General features: G+C 55.0%; 9 protein-coding genes across 9 annotated transcripts; 4 read left to right on the forward strand and 5 right to left on the reverse strand.

The window, feature by feature from the left end:
* Positions 1 to 183: 183 nt before the first annotated feature.
* On the forward strand, positions 184 to 1,704 carry hosA (histone deacetylase HOS2; the record flags this gene model as incomplete). Its single annotated transcript, XM_057200835.1, has 1 exon — positions 184 to 1,704. The coding sequence occupies one exon, from the start codon at positions 184 to 186 to the stop codon at positions 1,702 to 1,704; it is 1,521 nt and encodes a 506-aa protein (XP_057048822.1).
* Positions 1,705 to 2,708: 1,004 nt separating this feature from the next.
* On the reverse strand, positions 2,709 to 4,409 carry N7474_009426 (OSBP family protein; the record flags this gene model as incomplete). Its single annotated transcript, XM_057200836.1, has 7 exons — positions 2,709 to 2,919; positions 2,979 to 3,292; positions 3,346 to 3,595; positions 3,652 to 3,930; positions 3,984 to 4,094; positions 4,155 to 4,260; positions 4,310 to 4,409. The coding sequence occupies 7 exons, from the start codon at positions 4,407 to 4,409 to the stop codon at positions 2,709 to 2,711; spliced, it is 1,371 nt and encodes a 456-aa protein (XP_057048823.1).
* A 490-nt stretch (positions 4,410 to 4,899) lies between these two features.
* Positions 4,900 to 5,822, reverse strand: N7474_009427 (GIG1 family protein; the record flags this gene model as incomplete). The annotated part of the gene is made up of 3 exons (XM_057200837.1): positions 4,900 to 5,225; positions 5,286 to 5,480; positions 5,558 to 5,822. 3 exons carry the CDS (start codon positions 5,820 to 5,822, stop codon positions 4,900 to 4,902), a joined length of 786 nt encoding a protein of 261 aa, XP_057048824.1.
* A 182-nt stretch (positions 5,823 to 6,004) lies between these two features.
* N7474_009428 (nicotinamidase) lies at positions 6,005 to 6,808 on the reverse strand (the record flags this gene model as incomplete). Its single annotated transcript, XM_057200838.1, has 2 exons — positions 6,005 to 6,658; positions 6,728 to 6,808. 2 exons carry the CDS (start codon positions 6,806 to 6,808, stop codon positions 6,005 to 6,007), a joined length of 735 nt encoding a protein of 244 aa, XP_057048825.1.
* A 495-nt stretch (positions 6,809 to 7,303) lies between these two features.
* On the forward strand, positions 7,304 to 8,044 carry ssuA (RNA polymerase II subunit A C-terminal domain phosphatase; the record flags this gene model as incomplete). The annotated part of the gene is made up of 1 exon (XM_057200839.1): positions 7,304 to 8,044. One exon carries the CDS (start codon positions 7,304 to 7,306, stop codon positions 8,042 to 8,044), a length of 741 nt encoding a protein of 246 aa, XP_057048826.1.
* Positions 8,045 to 8,426: 382 nt separating this feature from the next.
* N7474_009430 (putative DNA excision repair protein (Rad26L)) lies at positions 8,427 to 11,524 on the reverse strand (the record flags this gene model as incomplete). Its single annotated transcript, XM_057200840.1, has 2 exons — positions 8,427 to 11,380; positions 11,434 to 11,524. 2 exons carry the CDS (start codon positions 11,522 to 11,524, stop codon positions 8,427 to 8,429), a joined length of 3,045 nt encoding a protein of 1,014 aa, XP_057048827.1.
* Positions 11,525 to 11,845: 321 nt separating this feature from the next.
* Positions 11,846 to 12,707, forward strand: N7474_009431 (exosome non-catalytic core subunit SKI6; the record flags this gene model as incomplete). The annotated part of the gene is made up of 2 exons (XM_057200841.1): positions 11,846 to 12,141; positions 12,206 to 12,707. 2 exons carry the CDS (start codon positions 11,846 to 11,848, stop codon positions 12,705 to 12,707), a joined length of 798 nt encoding a protein of 265 aa, XP_057048828.1.
* A 328-nt stretch (positions 12,708 to 13,035) lies between these two features.
* On the forward strand, positions 13,036 to 14,020 carry N7474_009432 (high-affinity Cu transporter CTR3; the record flags this gene model as incomplete). Its single annotated transcript, XM_057200842.1, has 2 exons — positions 13,036 to 13,162; positions 13,341 to 14,020. 2 exons carry the CDS (start codon positions 13,036 to 13,038, stop codon positions 14,018 to 14,020), a joined length of 807 nt encoding a protein of 268 aa, XP_057048829.1.
* Positions 14,021 to 14,870: 850 nt separating this feature from the next.
* On the reverse strand, positions 14,871 to 15,779 carry cyp4 (peptidyl-prolyl cis-trans isomerase; the record flags this gene model as incomplete). The annotated part of the gene is made up of 4 exons (XM_057200843.1): positions 14,871 to 15,057; positions 15,114 to 15,220; positions 15,284 to 15,453; positions 15,725 to 15,779. The coding sequence occupies 4 exons, from the start codon at positions 15,777 to 15,779 to the stop codon at positions 14,871 to 14,873; spliced, it is 519 nt and encodes a 172-aa protein (XP_057048830.1).
* Between the last annotated feature and the right edge of the window lie 173 nt (positions 15,780 to 15,952).

A 15,952-nucleotide genomic window follows, 5' to 3' on the forward strand; every position in this document is an offset into this window, starting at 1 on the left:
TGGTGCAGGAGTACAGGTTTGGGTTAGCCCGGCGTAGATCAATCTTAGTCAGCGGTCGCTCCACTGCTCTGCTTGATCTGCGATTCTTGGACTCCGACAATGATTCCGCGCATCCTCGTCTAGAACCACCCTCCCCCTCTCGCCTGAGTGATCCGACACAATCTATTCCCCGACCCTGCTCTTATGGCTCGCTCCTCTGTGGTCCAAGAGTACGGAGCGCCCTCGACCCCGACGCTGAGCGTCGACCAAAAAGTCGCGCTCGACCGCCACAGCTACGAGGTGCCACGGCCACAAGGCTATCGCGTATCATGGCACGCCAACCCAGCCGTGGAGCTGCACCACTTCGGCCAGTCGCACCCGATGAAGCCCTGGCGGCTCACCCTCACGAAGCAGCTGGTGATGGCATACGGGATGCACCATGCGATGGACCTGTACATGGCGCGCGCGGCAACATCGGAAGAGATGGCCGAGTTCCACGACGCAGACTACATTGAGTTCTTGCGGCAGGTGATTCCCGGCGATGTAGACCGGCCCGAGCAGAGCGATAACGTGGTGCGGTTTAATTTTGGCGACGACTGCCCTGTCTTCGACGGGCTATACAACTACTGCTCGCTGTACGCCGGGGGGACCGTGGACGCCGCGCGCAAACTGTGCAATAACCAGTCCGAGATTGCAATCAACTGGTCCGGCGGCCTGCACCACGCCAAGAAATCCGAGGCCAGCGGATTCTGCTACGTCAACGACATCGTCCTGGGCACCTTGCAACTGCTGCGTCACCACCCGCGCGTGATGTACATCGACATCGACGTGCACCACGGCGACGGCGTCGAGCAGGCCTTTTGGTCAACGGATCGCGTGTTGACGGTTTCGTTTCACAAATACGACAAGGACAACTTCTTCCCCGGCACCGGCGCGCTCGAAGACACGGGCCCCTCGCACCCGCTGAACCCAGGCGCACACCACTCCATCAACGTTCCCCTCAACGACGGCATCGACGATGAGTCCTACATCCAGCTCTACCAGGACGTCATCGGCGCCTGCGTCGAGACCTACCGCCCCGGCGCCATCGTCCTCCAATGCGGTGCCGACAGTCTCGGCTGCGACCGGCTAGGCTGTTTCAACCTCAATGTGCGCGCCCACGGCGCCTGCGTAGCCTTCACCAAGACCTTCGGCCTGCCTCTGCTCGTGGTAGGAGGCGGCGGATACACACCGCGCAACGTCTCCCGCGCCTGGGCGCACGAAACCTCCATCCTCATCGACGCAGACCAGAACCTCGACCCCACGATCCCAGAAACCGTCGCCTTCCGCAACCACTTCGGCCCAGACTACTCGCTCTTCCCACCGCTATCGGAGCTGCGCAAGCTCGAGAACAAGAACCCGCGGCCCTACCTCCAGAACCTGGTCGAGGCCGTCCATGAGCAGCTCCGTTATATCCAAGGCGCGCCTAGCGTGCAGATGAGTTTTATCCCGCCGGATATCTTGGGCCTGCGCGAGGATACCGAGAAGGAGATCGAGGAGCAGACGGCTGCTATGGAAGAGGAGCGCGAGGAACGAGATGGCGGCGGCTCTGCTGCTATAGCTGCTGATGTGGCTGCGGCTAATCTGCAGGGTATGGATATGGGCTCGGCTGGTGCTATTCCTCGTATAAATCGTCGGCGGGAACTGGAGCGCGGAGCTGGCTACAGGGGCGAGCTGTATTCATAACCCCCCACTCCCCCTGTGATTAGGATTGGGTTTATGGGTGTGTTTTAAGGCGTACGCGGGATTGATTCAGCAAGGGCGTTTTTATTTTCCGGGTGGACTTGCTTTTATTACTGGGAGTTTCTGGCCTGCGCGAGATATCCTTGAAGAAGAGTTCTGTACAGTTATACCATCTCTACAAAAGAAAGAGAGAGAGAGGGAGAAATAGAAAGAAAGTCATCAAAAATGAATGAAGTACACTCCAGCATCATTCATTGTATTGAAGATCAAATCCAATTGCAACTAACCACAAAATCAAGTCTATCGCTATAAGAATCCCATTCCATCCCCTTTCTGATAGCTCCATGCCGCCCTTGCTGAGTCTTCGTAGTATCGAGTTGAAAAAGAAGGGGGAAAAATCAAGACTGCTCCCGACTGCTCTTTTTTGACTGTTTTCTTTGTTTGTTGACTACCCACCATGCACGGTGCAAATCCAAACCAATCCAGGCAACTCGTCTCATCTCGTTTAAACATCAACTACGACATCTTCACAAGCTTCTCGAATTGCACAGGAGAGATAGCGCAGTCGGTAACACAAGATAACGGAGCATTTAAAATGTGTTTCGAGGGTTTTCGTATTTCGTATTTCGGTCGTCGATCTCAGTGAGTTCGGATTTTTATTTTTGTAAACAGAATCAAATCGGGGTATCCAGCAATGGGGCGTGGCGTCGTGGTCGGGAAGGCTGTGTTGAACTCGAATTATGGTGGGAGAAATAGAGCAAGGAAGACAAACGATGCGATGAAATGCGACGAGCGAATGGGAGTGAGAGACTATCGTCGTCGCTGGACGCCGGGAGATATTTCGATGCTGGGTAGTCTGCGCAGTTTGACTTCGTCGTTTTCACGGACTGCCTGTGTGTTTTCCGGATATGCTTTGAACAACTTGGCATCAAAAACGAGAAGCAGGGATGCAGAAAGCAAGAGAGACCAGGATGATTGCTGGAAACAGATCAAGGATAACGTCTCCCTCATTGCTCCTTCGCATCCACGAATTCCTGCGCCGTTTCCGTATCTATCCGTTCCATATTGGCGTTTTCTGTCTCAGAAGAGGACGCCGCGGATGAGCCTGTGGCTGCAGTATTAGCGGCGGGATCTGGAACTGAATTTACTTTCTGACCTTGGACGATGGGAGTGATAGATAGAATCTGCTTTGCGGCAAGATTCGGGTCATGCGAGGCGCTGCGCGACGTGTTAATCAGCTACATATTCCACTTAATTCCCAGAAAAGAGATACTCACATGTCCGCATTGATAATCCAGTCGAGGTCTTCATCTCCTTCATCTGGGCCGCCGGGTCCGCCTTGCACGGCACGGAACAGTCGAGGTCGCCACTCGACACCCTCCTCGGCACGTTTGGCTGCCTCGTCGCGTTGCTGATCTTCAATCTTGGTCTTCTCATCCGTGGCGAGTTCGTGGTTCCGCGTAACGATCGCCTTGACGGTGGGCTTCCATAGCCGTTGTGATTCCCTCTCTGCCTGCTCTTCAATCGGGCGAACCTGAGGCTTGGTGTGCTTGGCGTGCGCTCCATCAAATAGAAGCTCCTTCTGGTGTGTCTGTTTTTTTCCTTGTTAGTAGTTGACACTTTCATACCATGAATGAAACGGACCAGGCAGTTCTTCAGATGCATCTCCCCGTTCCACATTCCCGATAGCTCGTATAGAAGCTCTCCCGTCTTCTCGTTCTTGATCGTGCCTCCGATGGCATTGTAGGTACCGGAGAAGTAGCCCTTGGTCTTGAACTCGATATCGGCGACCAAGTTATGCTCTGGACACCGGACGTAGCTATGATCACCGAGCTCATACTTCATCTTTCCGAACAGGATTCCGCGGGCGTACATATTGGGTTGTGTCAGGATACTAGGAACCGGAGTCAGTCGCTGCCACAAGAAAACCAACCCGTCACCAAAACATACTATTTCTCTCCCTTCTCTTTATCCTGCCCGCGGTTCAGCAGTCGCAGAATGGCGGTTCCCTCCATCAGACTGGCGGCCGAGTTGCCCAGGAACCTACTGCGGGGCTTCAGCGTGCCGTCGATGCGGATGTTGTGCTCGGGGGCCATGAAGAAGTAGCTCGACTTAGGCGGGTGGTGCGAGGTCTGCTCGGCGATGTAGTATCCGCGCGTGCCATCTGGATAGTCCCAGTAGCAGGTAAATGTCTCCCCGAGGATGGGGTTGAGTGGTTTCTTCACTCCTCTGTATAGCGGGGGATCAGATCTCTAGTCCAGAACCACGGACGGGTGACGTACGGAGGTTTGATGTGCCATCCACTCAAGTAGAACTTGACGACTGAAACAAAGCGCTCGACGGGGTCATCTATCGTGGACATGGGGAGGAGGGTTTCGGGGTGCGCCATGAAGCTGTTTTCAGAGGTTAGCCGGTGTGCCTCTCCTCACGGTAGATCGGATCAGGCTGCGTACTTGGTGATGCGCTCGAGCATGGACCGGGGCTCGAGGATGAATGTCGGCAGAACCACACGGCTGAGGTCGGCGCCCGGCCGCAACTGCGAGATGATGTGCGAGAGGACTAGGCCGTCAGTCTTTGTGTCGGAGTTGGGTGCTGCGTGCAAACCTACCATTTCCCTGCTCGGGCTCGACGACCTCGTCCTCCCCGCTGGCGGGAGAGTCCTCCATGGAGGATCTGCCTGGATGATGAGTCGGGGTGTCAGTGTTCATGGTTGTGGTGGTGAGTTGTCGGAAAATGAAGGAGTGTTGAGGCAGGGCGGGAGAATGATGACATGGGCACTACTACTTACTGGCCAAGGAAGCACGGCGGAGATGCGGAACCGGCATAGTGAATGGCTGACAACCAAGGCTACAGCATTTATGGAAGGGCAAGAGTTGTATGTAAGGGACAGAGAGAGAGAGAGAGAGAGTGAGTGAGTGAGAGTCCAGAATAAGAAGAAGAAGAAGAAGAAGAAGACAAGAAGAAGGCGAAACAAGGCAGATCAGTCAGGTGTGGTAAGGAGCCCTAACCTAAGTCTAAACCGAGTGACGTCTACAACGACGAAATCAATCCAAGGTATACCTACCCTCTTCCTTCTCACCACCATTTCCGCCTAGGGCCTAGGACTCTTTATTTATAATTGTCTTCTCCCAACAAATGATCGTCAATGAGGGGCACGGCTTGGCGAGTGACTAGTGGGGGACGACCATCATCTCTCTTCTATCGCAACCGCGCAATGAGCGGGACATCACCGTGGGTAATTTCCTCCACAAAGGCCATATCCGGCCGATAGAGCATCACATGGAAATGTTCAACAGCGTGCACCGACTTCAGCGACCGCCAGTTCTTGAACCAAACGACCTGCGTCGGCGGCACGCGCGAGCAGAACGTACGCTGGACATACGCCTCGATAGCCGCGCGCGCGCTGGCCGTCAAATCATCCGTGGCCGGGTCGTCTTCCAGCTCGAACTTGGTCCAGACCACCAGGTGGATGATGTCCGTTTCGACGCCGTACGGCCAGTCGTTGTACAGAATGCAAATGTCCTCTAGCAGTAGGGTTAGTTCTTAGCCGAGGGGTTCGGGTTTCCGTGTTCTCGGAGAGCCACTAGTCATGGCATTATTACCGTCTAACTCAAAGGGACGACCTTTCGGCACCAGGTTGCTGCCGTCGCCCCAGTGCAGCCGCTCCTGCACCACGAACCGCATCACGGACGAGTACTCGGTTTTCAGCTGCGCCATGTACGCCAGATACCGGCGGAGCTCGCTCGGGACGCGCTGGAATCGATCGATGCGGTTGGTCCCTGCGGTCCCATCCCCGTCGTCAGCATGTCTGTCTTTGAGACGGTCGGTGCGAGGCTGAGGCTGCCACTCGACTCACGGACGATGTCCCGCACCTCATCCCAGCCCTGCCGCGTGTAGTCTTCGTCGGGCGTCGATAGACATCGGATGTTCTTGTCTGGTAGGTCGCGTAGATAACTGGGACACTCGGCGGTCCGTTGCGATCGGGGCACATTGACTTGCCAGTATGGAAGCGTGTGGCGCTCGTGTACTAGAGCCTGACCCGCTGGATCGGCGTCGGTCGTCTTCTCGTCCAGGCTGGTTATGGTCGCTGCTGGGGTTGGCGCCCCGATCGTGCCCGACATGGTCTGGCAAAGACAGAAGTCGGCGCAGATGAGGCTGAGTTGATAACTAAGACACTGAAGGATTCACTGATTAATCTTCGGCCCGCACCCCCGGCCCTGATCCACCGGGGACTACGTATACCTGCAGTGACAAACACATTTGTTTCCAGTTATTACTATTTCTTTCTTATTGGTAGAGTGCACTACGGGACTGCCAGTCTCTGGATCTGCGGCGCATCGGCGGTAATGACCTGGACACCCGCCGCCGCCAGCTCCTCCTTGGTCTTGTCCCATCCGGTCGGCACAACGCACCGGGTCGCCTCCTCGACGATCCAGCTGCGAAAGCCAGCCTTGACCGCGTCAATGGCCGTGTATTTAACACAGTAATCCCCCGCCAGCCCAACAACAAACACATCTGTCACGTCCCGAGTCCGGAGCTCAGCGGCAAGATCCTCATTGACCGACTTGGCCGTAATAGCCGGATCCAAATTGCCAAAATTATCCGCAAAGGCCGAGTACATCTCGACCTGCGCGTGCTGGCCTTTGTGCACGAAGCGATCGACCTTGTCGACGTCAATCTCGGGGATCATCTCCGCGCCGGGGGTGCCGGCGACGCAATGCACGGGCCAGAGCTGCTGCTGTTTTGTTTCGGCTTCCTTGCCTGGTGCCGGGTTGTGCATTGTGATAAACGACTCGAAGGGCTTGTTGTTGGGCGCGGGGTGGTTGGGCGCGAAGGAGATGTGGTCGGGCGGGTGGAAGTCCTGTGTTGCGACGCGTGCCACGAACCCTGGTTTTGCGAGGAGTGAGTTGATCAGCGGTGCGATGGTCCGGCCTTCTTGTACGGCAAGAGACCCGTTCTTTTTTTAAGGAGGAAGCTTGGGATCAGCTCGGCTGGATCATGCTGGTAGTAGCTTCGTCGCACTCACGGGCGGGCAGAAGTCTTCCTGCATGTCTACTACGATCAGCGCGGGCACAAACCTCGTGCCATCGGAGGAAGCTGAAGTCATTGTGAGATGTGGTGGGCAGTCGGGACTGCGTAGAGGGAGGAAGAGGGAGCTGTCCGTCGCAGCTCCGTCAAGGATGATGGCATGACTAAGCACACGGACACCACAAAACTCTTTTGCTCGTTCTTTTCTTCTCCTTCCAGGGCTACGGCCCCGACTACATAACTCACTCCCTCAAGGTACGTTTCTCTCCCGTGTTTCTTTCCTGCCTATCATGATGATTTTATTATTGGAGCTGTCTGAGCCTCGCAATGCGGACAAACTCACTTATACGCTTTTCATCTATCTGAACCCATCCCATCCCATTGCCTGATTCCATCCCATGTTCAGCCAGGAATGAGTGCTAATTGCTCTCAATAGCTACCAACCGCAGATTGTAAACCTATTGTCATCAATTGCTGCGCAATCCAACTTTTAGACTCGTTGTTCTTCTCTCTTAGCCCTCTCTGTCTCTCTATTTCAAATCTACCTAGTCTTTATTTCCTCTTTCCTCCCACCATGGCAACCAACACTCCCCCACCACCACCTCCTCCTCCTCCAGAAAACACACACTCTCGCCCGGACGCCGCCATGGCCGAACCCACAGAGACCAGCACTGTCGCAGCGGCAGCAACAGCAGCAGCAGCAGCAGCGACAGCAGACACAACAGCAACACCACCCGCGGCCTACTCCCCGTCACCCTCCCCCTCCTACAAGCTTAAATTCTGCACCGTCTGCGCATCGAACAACAACCGCTCCATGGAAGCCCACCTCCGCCTCTCAACAGCAACAACCGGATTCCCCGTGATATCCTTCGGGACAGGCTCGCTAGTCCGGCTCCCCGGCCCATCCATTACGCAACCGAACGTGTACAGCTTCAACACCACCTCCTACCAACAGATGTACGAAGAACTGCGCGGCAAAGACGAGCGGCTCTACCGCAGCAACGGCATCCTGACCATGCTCGACCGCAACCGAAACCTGAAATGGGGGCCCGAGCGCTTCCAGGACTGGGTGCCTGGTCTGCCACGGACGGAGCATGTCGAGAAGGGAGATAAAGGTGCCATCGGCACGGAGGGCGGTGTCGTTGATGTTATTATTACGTGCGAGGAGCGATGCTGGGATGCTGTGGTTGATGATCTCATGAATAAAGGATCGCCGCTGAACCGGCCGGTGCATGTCTTTAACGTTGACATCAGGGATAATCATGAAGAGGCCCTGCTGGGGGGAAGGCGATTCTTGATCTGGCGGACCGGTTGAATGAGGCGGCTACTACGGAGAGGAACGTGAATGGCACTGCTGGGTGGGAGAATGGGTCTGGTGCCGCGAGGCAGAGCTTTGATGAAAAGGTTCCTGAGATTCTGGCGGAGTGGCAGGAAAAATATCCGCATCTGCCTGCGCTGTGGACGCTGGCTTGGTTGTGAGTGGAGTGTGGCAGGCGATGATTTCGACTGCCGCGGATAGTTAAATCAAGACCCGAATTATAATATGACGTTACGTGACCTATATCAACCGGAATAGGATTCATATAATCGTAGCAAATGTACACAGGGGTATCACGAAGAATAATATCAGACCAACGCCAAGGACAAGAACAGGGAGGCCGGAATTGGCCTCAATAGTTGGGGACGGCAAGAAATACTCACTTCTCCTGCTTGATCTCTTCTTTGACCTTCTCATCTGCAAGAAGAAGTTCCCGCCTCTCTCGATACCACCTCTCAAGACAAGCCCTTCGCTGCGCCTGTGTCATACTCTCCACGACGAGCGCAAACTCTGTCGCATCCGTGTACCCAAGCCGGCGCGCCATGCTACAGAACTGGCGGCGCAGCACGTCCTGAGGTGGATTGTACCGAAACCGGAATGGCTGGTCGTCTGGTCCCGCTCTGCCAAAGCTCAAGCCCGCAGCAGGACCCTCGGCAAATGGATCCAAGGCGTCGTCGCCGACGATATCTTGAGATGGCTTGAAGACCTGGCAGTCCGCGGCCGGGTCGTCGGATGCCAGCTGAGCGCGGCGACTGAGTCGTTCTTCGACGCGCGAGGAGCCGATTACTTCGTTGTTGAGGTGGGTGTATTCCACGCCTGCGCCGGCGAGGATGGCTTGGATGGGGTCGTGTTTGTGAGGGCTGGTTTTGGCCTGTGGATTGGTGGAAGATCGTTCGCGCTTCACTGCGTTCTTGTCGTCGCCGCAGATCTCGGCGGCAAGCTGGCTCATTGCCTCATCTTCGGTTTTGGTAGTGGCCTCGCCGTTTTCGCGGGTGTCTTCCTCTTCGACTTCGATGTCCATGACCTGAACGCCGGCGCGGCTTTCGGCGACGTTGGTCTTATTGACGATATCGCGCAGAACGACGCCGTCATTGTGATATCCGAACATGTTATCCAAACCGAAGATCTCGCCTTTCTGGTCTTTCTTCTCCTGGACGCCTTTGAAATAGCGCCGCTCAGAGCTGGCATTGTACCCGATGTTGGCCTGCTGCTGCTTGTAGATCTGCCGCGCGTAGACGATTTCCTCGATGGTGCCTGCGGAGATGAGCCGGAAGACCTCGACATCGCGCGATTGTCCAATGCGATAGGCGCGGTCCTGGGCTTGGAGGTCGTGCGCCGGGTTCCAGTTCGGGTCGACCACTACCACTTTGTTGGCCGAGGTGATGTTCAGTCCAACACCGCCGGCTTGGGTAGAGATGAGAAAAACAAACTGACGTGGGTCAGAATTAAACTCGTCGACAACCCGCGCGCGGTCCTCGTAGCTCATCGATCCGTCCAGGTAGCTGACGTTATAGCTGGTATGATGGAAGAGGACCTGCAGCATCTTCAGGAGCCGGACACTGTGCGAGAAGACGAGGACTTTATCGCCGTTCGAATGCCACCATTTCAAAAGCTTTCGCAGAACCTTCCACTTGCCGCAGAACTCAGGGTTTGCGTAGTTGATGATTGAATCTCGGCTGCGATACAGCTTCTCCCACTCTCGGGGCAAGGCGAGCTGGAGCATATCCTTGTCTTTCTCCTGTTTTTCCCGGGTATCGTTCCCCTGCGGAATGAGAACGGCCAAATGGTTGCTTAGATGTCGCAATACGGTCATCGCCGGGAAGACGTACGACTGCCACGGCACGTCTCTGCCAGGGATGATACGATGGCAGCACCAGCCAGCTTTCTTCCCCGATCCACAACCGCACCTTTGTGAGGATTGCTTGATGTACTGGACAATATCACTCTCCAGGAAGGTCTCGTAGGCTTCCGCCTGTGTTTCAGTCAGAGGACAGAAGACGACCCGGTCACTCTTCTTGGGCAGCTGATCGGCAATCAAGGTCTTCATCCGACGCAGAAAGAATTGCGGCAGGAGATTCTCGACGAGCTTCTTGGCTGTCTTGCGGGCCCTGCTGAGTTCACTTTGGGTTGCCTCGTGGGACTGTCCAATCTTGAGCGGAGTGGCAATCTGCGTTTTCCAGGTGGTGACAGGGCCGAGGACGCCGGGGTTCGTCCAGTTTAGTAGCGTCCACAGCTCCTCGTACCGGTTCTGGATCGCCGTGCCAGTCAATCCAATTCGACAGAGGGCGTTGATTTCATTCATCGCTTGGGTCGTCCCAGACTTTCGTTCTTTGATCTTATGGCATTCGTCGGCGATAACGCAGTCCCACTCGACCATGTTGACCGCATCCTTGTTGTTCATATAAGTCGTGTAGGTAGTGATCAAGATCTCCAACCTCCCCGATCTGGCAGCATGCAAAGCCAGTTCCTTGTTATCGCCGTGGTATGCATCAACCTGCCACCACCCCCAACGAGCAAACTCCGCCCTCCAGTTCGGGATAAGGCTTCCCGGGCATACGATCAGAGTGCGCGGATACCAGGCATTGTTTACGGATCTGCGCATCTTGCGCATCCTCTTCGCATCCCGCTCATCTCCGGTCTTGCCGTATGCTGCTGTCAGGAAAGCGATGACTTGAATGGTCTTTCCGAGACCCATGTCATCGCCCAAGACGCCTCCCTTTTGGTAAACGAACAACTCGTGCAAAAACGCTACTCCTTCCACTTGGTACTGGCGCAGCCACTGCGCGATCGGTGCTGGGATCAGCCCTAGGGAGTAGGGGAGCGTAATGTCCTTATACTCTCGGCTCGGTGGCTGATCTGGGAACGCAGGTCTCTCCCGGAGGTGCTCCAGACGTTCATCGTCGGAGAAGTCGATATCGGTGTAACTTGGCGGTAACTTGAGCCCCAATTCCTGAAGATGCTCCCTTCTGCGATCAAACTGTACGCGACGGCGCTGCAAATAGTTCGGGAGGGTGTGCTCCATCAGCTCATCTTCCGACGACACCGCGCCATACTGCTTCTGCGTCTGCTTGACCCGTGATTTGCCTCGCTCCTGCTTGGGAACCCGGCCCACAATCACATCTCCTTCTCGTTTGGCCTTGGCTTTGCGGGTTGAGGCGAGACTCTGCTTGCGTTTGAGGGACTTGCGTTCCTTGAACTTCTTGTACGCCGACGCGCCATCGTTGAAGTCGGACTCATCGCTGTCCTCAAGTAGACTGGTCAAGGGACCGGGATTGTGGGGTTCGGACTTTACGGGTGGTGGTTGTGTGCTCTCTGCAGTAGTAGGTTTCCTATCTAGAAGATGATGATGAGCTTCGCGTCGAACGCGTGGGGGAACATAGCCATACTGCGAGAGTCAACATAGCGCGTCACCTCCAGATTGTCATCGTCCGAGTCGATGGAGATGACCTCGGCATTCCAAAACCTGTCACTTCCCATGACATATTTGTCTGAGGGTGGCGTTGGATGGGAGGATGCTGGAGATTTGGATGGGCTGAGAGGATAAGAACGATAAGGTCAGGACTTGGTCACTTCCGCCTCCGATCTCTTTTTTGCTCCTGCCACCACCACCAAGACCCAGAGCCACATCGCTGGTCTCTCAATTGACTTGTCAAACTCGGAATTCAAATTGTTCGTCTCTACTCTTTCTCCTTCGTTATCTTTGACTTTATTAGAGGTTGACCTTTGAACTGTACAGAAACCTTGTCACGATACCGCAATCTCAGTTTGTACCTTGAGCACACCACATATTCTCTCAAAATGCCTCTCGATACCTCCACAACATACCCCCTTACCCGGCTGCGCCTGGACGGCCGCCGGTGGAATGAGCTACGTCTGCTGCAAGCCCAGATCTCGACCAACCCCGCCAGCTCCGGCTCATCATATCTCTCAATGGGCAACACCGCAATCATGTGTTCCGTCCACGGGCCCGCAGAGGGCCGTCGAGGAGAAGGATCAGGCCAGGCAGGGAGTGCTGGCGCTATGGTGGATGTAGAAGTGAACATTGCCGGGTTCGCCAGCGTGGACCGCAAGAGACGCGCAGGAGGAAGCGGCGGGTATGTCTCCTTCTTATTCTTCTTCTCAGCCGCATAGCTACAGATACTAACTGATGGCTACCAGACAATCCTCGCGAATTGCCACGACCCTCCGCTCAGCCTTCCAGTCCCATTTACACACCTACCTCTACCCGCACAGCACAATCAGCATCCACGTGCACGTCCTCTCGGCAGACGGCTCGTTACTAGCTGCTGCGATCAACGCCTGTACCCTGGCCCTCGTGGACGCCGGTATTCCCATGCCCGGCCTGATGTGCGGCTGCACGGCTGGCATGAGCGGCAGCGCATCGACGCCGCGCGACCCACGCAACGATGAGCTCGATCCGCTACTGGATCTGTCGCTCCCCGAAGAGCAGGAGCTGCCGTCGCTGACGGTCGGGACTACGACGGCGGTGCCAGTTGGAGAGAATCATATGGACGAGGATGAGAGCGAGATGAAGGTGTCGGTGCTGAATATGGACTCCCGGCTGCATGTCACATACATCGAGACGATGCTGGCGGTGGGCATCGATGGGTGCAAGCAGATCCGAGAGCTGCTGGAGGGAGTGATCAAGTCAAGTCGATAGCTAGTCTGTAACGATAATAATAATGACCATGATGAACCTGTTGGACCTGCCAAGAAGATAATTTGCTCAATTGCCCGCGCACTAAGGCCGTTCAGGCAAAATCTGCTCACCATGACTACCGTACTAATAGTGTTGTAACGGACGAGGATCTTCTCTTCTATACATTGCTCCTTATCCCCCTGTTGATTTTATTTGTGTTTTTCTGTGTGGGCGCATCGATACAACACTCGCTCGTGAAGCCGGATCCGGCCGTGTGTGGATTGCAAGTACCGAGTTATCGCCTACACCAAATAATCCATCCTCCACCATGGACATGAATTCCATGACAATGGACATGGCTAGCACATCCACTGCATCTGCGGCTATGGGCACGGCTTCGTCGGGCATGTCTGGCATGTCGGGAATGGGAGGCATGGATATGGGCAGGGGGGACTCAAGCTGCCAGATCTCGGTCAGTTCCTACAATAACCATGAAAACCTCCTAGAGACAAGGATGGGATAGCTAACAACCTCTCAGATGCTGTGGAACTGGAATACCATCGACGCATGTACGTTGTTGTCCTCCGCTTTCCCGTCCGATGCACATCAGATTCTTCGGTATACGGACTAACACTAACATGTTTGATTGACCAGGCTTCCTGTCGACATCATGGCACATCCGCTCGCGCGGTATGTTTGCCGGCTCCTGCATTGGTGTCATCGCTCTCGTGCTGTGTCTGGAATTCCTGCGCCGCGTAGGCCGCGAGTACGACGCCTTCATTGTCCAGCGCGCACGGCTGCGAGCGCTGTATCTGTCGGCGCCCTCGGCCGATCCTCTCATCCAACAGGGTGGGCAGGAAAGAAGCTCCAAAGTGATTCCTGCCAGCTGCTGCGAGAGCCATGGTCATACTCGTACCCACCACGACCATGCTGATCCTGATCCCTCTTCCTCATCCGATAATATCAAGGATGACATTATCTCCCCAGCACCAAGTCAGCGCTGTGCTCCTCCCATCCAAACTCCAGCGCCGTGTACGCATTGCAACTCTCCGTCCAGGGCACCCATCAATACCATTCCAGCCTCGCTCTCCTTCCCCATCCCCAGGGCCACCACCAATGGGTTGCCAAACCCCTACGCAGTCGGCCCCTTCCGTCCCTCGCTCGTCGAGCAATTAGTGCGCGCCCTGCTACACATGCTGCAGTTCGCAGTAGCGTACTTCGTCATGCTGCTGGCAATGTACTTTAACGGGTACATCATCATCTGCATCTTCATTGGGGCGTTTCTCGGCTCATTCATCTTTTCGTGGGAGCCCGTGTCGTTGTCTAAAGAGTAGGTTTGTCTGTCTTTTGAGTCAATTGTGGGGATGCTAATCATGCGGGATAGGAATGATGCAACGGCTGTTACGAAATGCTGCGGGTAGATCCGCTGTGTCGATTGGTTTCATTTTATAAGTGGGCGCGCTCGGAGCATGGGAGTCAGGGTATTAGTCGATATGGAAGAAGCTGTGTTTTCATTGGTATTAAACTGCATTTACGGGGTTGTGTGTTGATCCAGCGACCGTATTTTTTTTCTTAAATGCCATCAGGGGCTTTCCCATTTCTCTCTGTTCTTTTTGTTTGTAGCATGGGTATGTAGAATGATTTCTCCGCGTAATATGAAGATTGGGCCGCCAAAAAGTCTACTATTTGGATGCAATTGCTAAAAGTAAGCTTCCGTGACGTTGCTAGCAGAGGGGTAAGAGACGGGTAACAGAAGATGAGATCATCGAGCCTCACAAACCAACCAGCGGCGCACGGCCACAGACAACAGGCTAGAACAAACAAACCTGGAAGCGAGACCGAGTTGGCCCGATGTCTTGCATCCAGCGCGGGGCACCCCCACCTTGCGTTTTCCGAGTGGCAACAAGAGACGAATACGGCCACTAGTTACTACGAATTGAAATGGAGAGTTACGGAGAGTACGAGGTGATTCGGTAGACAGTCCAGATTGATTCACTACGCCCGAGGCGGGAACATAGATAGAGGGAATAGGGAGAATTCCCTCCTCCCCAAACTAAACTAGAGCACAACACGAGCCCGCCCACCTGAGCCAGCGAAGCAATGGCTCAGACTGTCTGCGCGAATTCAAAAACAAAACCAACCACGTTTCACTACATTTGCGAGAGTAAATTCCTGGGAAGAAGCTTACGCCTCACCGCAGTTGACGATGGTGGGCTTGACGGCCGAGCGGACGGAGCCGGAGGCGCTGCCGAGAGCCTCGATCTCCTTGACGACCTGCATGGACTCGGCGTCGGCGACCTCACCGAAGACGACGTGCTTGCCGTCCAGCCACGAGGTGACCACGGTGGTGATGAAGAACTGGGAGCCGTTGCTGGGAAGGGAATTAGAATGACAGGACAAACAAAACAAAGGCAAAACAAAACTCACGTGTTGGGACCAGCGTTGGCCATGGACAGCAGACCGGGCTTGTTGTGCTTGAGCTTGAAGTTCTCGTCGGGGAACTTCTCGCCGTAGATGGAGCGACCACCGGTGCCCTATTAGGGGAAAGGGATGTCAGTATCGAGGATAATAGATAGAAAAGAAAGAAAAAAACTCACGTTGTGGCGGGTGAAGTCACCACCCTGCAGCATGAACTGAGGGATGACGCGGTGGAAGCCGGAGCCCTTGTAGCCCTCGCCCTGGGGCTTCTTGCAGAGCTCACGGAAGTTGGCAGCGGTCTTGGGGACATCCTCCTCGAAGAGGTTGAAGTTGATGCGGCCCGTCTTGGCTGGTGAAGAGGTCAGCGAGGGCTATTCGCATTCGATCTCATGACGATGAGTGATGGAGTGAAAAGAGCCATCAAGAGAATCCTGGATAGGAATTGGATGGACTGGAGATGAAACATTGCGAGGGAGAATGGGAAAGGGGGTAGGGAGAGTGTGGGCGTATAGGCAGGGCTGGGTGTTTGGGATGGAGGGGCAGCTTCAGCTTGGCCCCTCCCACCTTTGGCACACGAAGCAACAGAATCAATGGAAAGAAAGGAAAAGGAAGATACGTACCGGCGCTGGAGCCGACAGGGGCGTACTGGACCTCGAAGAAAGCCTTGGTGGGCATGATTGCGGTAGCAGAGAAGGATCTGGTAGAGTAAAGAGTGGAAAGTGAAGAAGAAGAGAAGAAGGAAGACGGTGGTGGGGTTGGCCTGAGTCGGGCGAACATTGTTGCTGAGGGGCACGGATTAACTATAATGCCGGGGAGTTAGCGGGTACGGGAGACAAGAGGAACCAGAA

The sequence above is a fragment of the Penicillium riverlandense genome (assembly GCF_028828495.1).
Source record: "Penicillium riverlandense strain IBT 135883 chromosome Unknown utg000008l_segment0_segment0, whole genome shotgun sequence".
In the NCBI taxonomy this organism is placed as follows: domain Eukaryota; kingdom Fungi; phylum Ascomycota; class Eurotiomycetes; order Eurotiales; family Aspergillaceae; genus Penicillium; species Penicillium riverlandense.